This window comes from Pleurodeles waltl, chromosome 1_1 (genome assembly GCF_031143425.1).
Source record: "Pleurodeles waltl isolate 20211129_DDA chromosome 1_1, aPleWal1.hap1.20221129, whole genome shotgun sequence".
NCBI classification, from domain to species: Eukaryota; Metazoa; Chordata; class Amphibia; order Caudata; family Salamandridae; genus Pleurodeles; species Pleurodeles waltl.
In genome coordinates this window covers 946,328,852-946,335,191 of record NC_090436.1, presented here as the reverse complement: position 1 = coordinate 946,335,191, position 6,340 = coordinate 946,328,852, and the positions used below count along the sequence as shown (strand labels likewise).

Here is a 6,340-nt window from a genome sequence, read left to right as displayed (position 1 = left end):
AAATGTGCCTTTAACCAGCTAAAGCCAAAACGATTGGCATCAGGTGTTAATCAAGGGTGTTGTGGGCTTAGTGCACACAGGAAAATCCTCCGATGTTGCTTTGTAAGCAACAACCACTAATTGGGGTGTGGTGACTCCCTCACTCCTGTGCATCGGCGCCACTGTGCAACCTGCACTATTGATAGCCACACCCTGATTGGCACTGCCAGTGTTTGTTACTTGTGTAGGTGCAGTAGACTTGAAAAGCGTGTGTTGCCTTTGCATATCAGATCCTGACTTTTGAAAATCCCAGTGACCTAAACATTAACAAACAAAATTAGGAATGATTTAGCTTGAATTAAAAGCTGTTTAAGGTGAAATGAGACTGGAGTACAAGCAGCATTTCAGCCAAAACCTCGTTGGAAACCATAACAAAGTATTTGCTTATGGTGGCTTAATTTCTAAAGCGCATTCCAGGGGCGTTGTTCAGTCCTGTTCTTGTATATAAACTGACTCACACACTTTGCTATCTCACTAGAGCGCTGCAGTTTGGAGGCTGCCACACCTTCGAGGAGCTCACTTGCAGTGACTGGAAGACATGGCAACCGCGGGAAAAGTAAGCAAAATCTGTTATATGTGAATGGGAATATGCTTTGAAATGGGAATTGTCTCTGAAAACGTGTTTTATCCAGAAAGAAGATTAGATTGTGCCTTAAATAGTGTCATGCAAACCATGCAATTGTTAACATCCAAACAACATGGAAGTCAATTGGGAGTCAGCAGTGGCTGCAGATGCCACCTGTGTATTGCGCTTTTGCTACCCCTGGCATTCCTTTACTACCCATAGTCCACGGGTTCTTGAAGGCAGTAGAAGGAACAGGAAGTAAACGCAAGTCCAAGAGCTCTGTTCACTGTCTGCATGCACTCTCCTAGCCCCTCAGCGGCAAACAGATTTGGATGATGGGCTGCGGGTTGGACAAAGAATGGTTTAAACCTAAGATGTCCTCAGGGGATAATTGCTCCCTGATTAATTGGCGCCCATGCTAAATGAAACCTGGGGGCAGATTTACAAAACTGTCACCCAGCACAGCGGAACAACTAAAAATGCTGCATTGTATTGGTGACAAGGAGGGAGCATGAGAGTGCCATATCTACAGAGGAATGGCTGTCTCCTCCCCTCTCACTAGCACTGGCACAGATTGTAGCTGCTGTGCACAACACGCACACCTTTGCCCCACAGTGCAAGGGTGTGTTCGAGAGTCTAGCACAGGTTTTGTACTGGAAGGCTACCCTTCCAGCGCAAAACAATATGCTTAGACACACTGTGTAACTTTCACAATGTATAAGGGCTAAAAAGTCGGAAAAGAAAGGAGAAACTACATAATTTCTACTTTTAACGCCTGCTTTTAAAATGCGTTAACTTTTGGCACAAAACCCTGTCTACTATTGTTTGTAAATAGGGTTTTGTGTCATGCATGGGTGGTTGCATGGGGACGCCCATATCCCACCCATGTAAAGCCCCCTTGCGGCTAAGTAACTCAAAGCTGTGCTTTGCTCTGCTTTGTGTTCCTTTTAGAGTACTTTCCAGGACAAAACATTTTTTGTGCTGTAAAATAAATTAGGAAAAAACATTTTGCACTGATCAGCGTTACTTTTGTGATGCTATCCCAGCGCAAAATGTTTGTAAATTTCCCCCATAGAGTTCTTTAGCGACGCATATTCACAGCAGGTGAGCGTGAGCTAGACAACTAAGCAGTTATGAAACACGTAATGTGCGCAGTCCTACAAGAACCAAGGGCCAGATGTAGCAAACATTTTGCATGGTGCAAATTGTGAATGCGACTCTCAAATAGGAAGGGGTGTCCCCTTCCTATTTGTGACTCGCATCGCTATGCTAAATTGCTTTGTGACCGCGAATGCGGTCGCAAAGCAATTCGCAGTTGCCACCAGTGTCACACTGGTGGTAACCCATTCGCAAAAGGGAAGGGGTCCCCATGGGACCCCTTCCCCTTTGTGAATGTTGCCAAAAAGGGGTTTTCAGAGCAGGCAGTGGTCCAATGGACCACGGCCTGCTCTGAAAAACCGAAACCAAATGGTTTCGGTATTTATTTTATTTTGCAACTCGTTTTCCTTTAAGGAAAACGGGCTGCAAAATGAAAAAATAAACTGCTTTATTTAAAAAGCAGGCACAGACATGGAGGTCTGCTGACTTCAGCAGGCCACCATCCCTGTGAGTGGAGGGACTCGCTATGGGGTCGCAAAATGCGACCCACCTCATTAATATTAATGAGGTGGGTCTTTGCGACACAATAGCAACTCGCAGAAGGTGTCTGAGACACCATTCTGCATATGGTTTTGCGAATCGGAAATTGCGAGTCGCTCCGAGTCACAATTTCCGAATCGCAAAACCTAGTTTTGCTACATCTGGCCACAAATTCGATATGTGAGAGCTGCGCTTTTACTTCATATCTAATGTACATTATCAAAAAACACCAATATCACCGATAAAATAAAGCAAAGTACAAAAATCCTACGAAAAAAGAGATAAGGAAGAAAAATACGGTGGAGCTTCTGTAAAATGGTAAAAGAAAAGAAAAGAACAAAAAAGTAAACACCTACAGAAATAGTTGTTATTTTGTAAAAAGAGTTGTTATTTGTATATTTTTCACATCGTTTATGTAAACTGTAGTAATGTAACAGATTAGTTTTCATTTTTATTCATGTAAGGGGATTTGCAGAGCACCACATGTTCACATTGCCCCATTTCGCTTGTCGTCCGAACATTCAAGGGCTCGATGCTTTTGGCGTGCTGTGCGACCTGTCGCGGGGTTAGAGTGAGGAAGTTACAGTTCTATCATAGTCATTTTGACCTCTGGTGCAGCTACGGTTCTGCAGGTAATCACTGCACTGATCTAAGGGGGAGGTCTGTTACTAGCGAAGGTAATGACAGCGGTAATCAGGATGGATGAGATACACGTGCGCTGCATGATGGATGAGTTGTGTCTGTCATCATCCATTGCTCAGCCAGATTGGATTGTTTCTTCTTAAGACTTCCTAGCATCCTTCTTAGAGAAGTTTGGTTTTCAGACAATTCCTGAAGTGTTGGTAGCCAGATTGTGTGGTTTGGCTCCTGTGTTGTTGTAGAGTGAATTTCGCCTGGCAAATGGCTTGTATATAGGCTCATCTTTAGTATAAAGCTAGAACATGTGTTGTTGATTTTTCCGTCCTCTAATGTCTACTTGCCATAACATTGATATAGTATGACTTTTTCCACCAAGATAAAGGAACTGGAAGTGCTACCGAGGGTCAATTTGATTCCAGCTTGGTCTGGTAGTGCGCAGGTAGTTCCTTCGCCTTAGGCACTTAACAAGATCCCTATCCTTTGCTCCGATTAATTACAGAGTGATGGTGGACTCTCATTAACACCAAGCTAGATTGCACAACTGCTCAAAACTTGGCAACAGGCTTGGTTTCGGTTACTTTTTGTGTCTGTGCTTGTGTGCCACAAGGCCATACAAAGCACTCTGTCCACATTACCATTATAAGTAAAAATTATGCTACACCACCCGAGCACCTGTGTAACCGTTAATAAATAACTCCCTTGCTGGCTCAGGCATTGCATCCTGTTCTTCATTACAGAGAAACGTTCCATTACCAAGGGAAGTTGCTGTGTTTGGTTCATGGGCATATTATTGATGGGCAGACCGCTCTTTCCCTGTGCACGGGATACAGCCTTATTCACTTGGGCCCATATTTGCATCATTTTTTGACGCAAAAGCAGCGCAAATTTACAAAATACAATTATATTTTGCAAGTTTGCGCTGTTTTTGCGTAAAAAAAATGATGCAAATGTGGAGCAGAAAAAAAGTATAAACATGTGCCTTGGTAAGCACCAGAGATCAATGGTCTGATTTATGAAAAGTTAGCACCAGCTTTACGTCATTTTTTGACGCAAAAGCGGCGCAAACTTACAAGCGCAGGCTTTAGTCATTTTTTTACTTAAAAGAGGCGCAAACTTACAAAATATAATTATATTTTGCAGGTTTGCGCCACTTTTGCCTCAAAAAATGACGTAAAGCTGGTGCTCACTTTTTATAAATCAGGCCCCAAGTATCTAATACCTACATGTCTACATATATTTAAATCCCAATTACAATGGAGAAGGGACTGTAGCTTCGACACCGATGCTGTAGCACTGGAATGACTTACCTGGAGAACCTTGTTGGGTGTCCTAAATAATTCAGTTTTCTTGATGTGAATTTATATCACATATGCATCACTAACTGACTGAACCATTTGTATGCTCTGAAGAGAAACCAAGAAAAGGCATCAAGGAATTGATTCGCAGAAACACAAATACTTCTCTGCACTTTTTGGAAGGCCTTCAATGGCAGTTCCTGTATTATGTGGATTGGGAGACCCTTCAGTGATGTAGGGACATTTTAAAATATCTTTTACCATCCAAAGATGTTCACTTTGTGAGGATGGCAACTTAAAGGTGTACTTTCACGGGCCAACGTTTTCGATCAATTTAATACCAACAGAGTTTCTTGGTAGATAGGTTGGACTAAAACCATTAAGACACTGAGGGGCATATTTACAGTGCCGTAGCGCCACCTTGCGCCACATTAACGTAATTATTTTTCACGTTAATGTTGCCCAACAAGACCGAAATTCCCACACCTTGTTTACAGGGTGGCGCAATGCATGCATTGCACCACTCTGTAACCCTTTGCGCTACACGATGCCTGCTCCAGTTGGGGAGCTGGAAAAATGGTGTAAAGAAATCTATGAGATTTCCTTACACCATTTTTTACGGCACCTTTAACGCCTGCTCAAGAGCAGGCGTTAAAAGGGGCCTTCCATTCTTTAGAATGGGGCCCTATGTGCTCTGCAGGAGTAGTGGCAATATTTAGCGCTACTCCTGCAGAGTATATCAATAGCGGCATGACAAATGACGTTATTGTCCCCTACCCTGCACCATGGTTCGCCATGTTTTAAATACGGCACACACATGGTGGCGGTAGGGGCTGCTAAGGGGTGCAGGGAAAGTGGCGTTGCTCTCGGTGCAGCAACACTTTCCATAAATCTGCCCCTGAATGATAATGTCAATATTTTACGGTTCAAGTGGATGATTCAAGGGAAACAGTGAATAACTATTATATAGTCATGACCGCATTTTTAGCCCAAAGATGAATCAAACGCTGAATTTAGCTGTATTGTAGGTATTACATCAGAGTTTTATGGAAACCTCCAATTTGGACATTCCCATTATCAAGTTTTCAGAATATCACGGCTCAACCACTGAACACTCAGTGTGGTTAATGCACCCTCTACAGGTGGAAATTAAAATAGGAGGTGTGTGATTGCTATGTGCATTGGTATTTATTAGTCAGTTGTGCACAACTCGTTGCTAACTACTTCTTGAGTGCACATTTATTCCATGAAGAAGTTGACAGATTAAGCTTTTGGTATTAATAAAAATGGCAACGCTGTTCATTCGCTTCCATTTTTTAAATAGCATCACTTTGTACCATCTCACTGATTCCGGGATCAGGTTCGTATCAGTGTGAGCAGCTGATTTGCACAGGTCTAAAGCAAGATCAAGTCACTTATGGATAAAAGGGATGCACTGCCAATCATCACCACAGTTGCTTTATTCAGCTAATAAGCCAGAAAAGCACATCAGCAACAATAAGACACATATTATTAAAAATATACACGAAACCACAACAAAATAAAATACACACACCTGTTCAGCTTATAAAAACTCTGATAACATCAGTAAACATTATTTCATAAAGGAGTAACAAAGTGCATATTAAAGTGTTAAAAATACAGCAAAAATCAGTGCAAGAAGCACCTGGATCTGATACTAGATTGAAAGTGCATTATTACATATATGGCAGATTAAATTTAAGACACGTATATAAATTAAGCTTTATGTGCCAAGCATATTTCTTAGCCTAACTGCAGCAGAAATCTATTTGCAGACCATTAAACAAGTCGATTCAGTTTGCAAAAGTTATAACAGCGCAGGTCAACATTGTTGAATATTAATAATATTCAATAAAGGTAATGCAAACATTTTCCTTGGCACTATGTAGAGTTTGCAGAAGAACAGAAAATTAAGGGTCGATGGTGGGTTAACGGAATCACAAGGAAAGGGTATCTGATCCGATTCTTTAAACACAGCTTTAGGATAAGAAACTTAAACTTGGACTAAATTAAAACAACATCTCACCAAATAAAAGCAGTAATAGTATGTAGGGAGAAGACAGAGATATGGTTCCCCACAGCAGTTGGTAAGCAGCCACTCTCTGCTTGCTACATTCTGTCACATCCCTGTTCATGTTTAACA

The 6,340-nt window shown here is 41.8% G+C and overlaps 1 protein-coding gene across 1 annotated transcript in view; it reads left to right on the top strand.

Annotated features, from left to right (window-relative positions):
* Window positions 1-517: 517 nt before the first annotated feature.
* LOC138289633 (alcohol dehydrogenase 1-like) overlaps window positions 518-6,340 on the top strand; it is a 385,600-nt gene continuing 379,777 nt past the window's right edge. Inside the window, exon 1 of the mRNA XM_069230190.1 lies at window positions 518-595. Coding sequence (XP_069086291.1) covers window positions 578-595 — 18 coding nt within the window. The 5' untranslated portion in view covers window positions 518-577. The remainder of the gene's footprint in view (window positions 596-6,340) is intronic.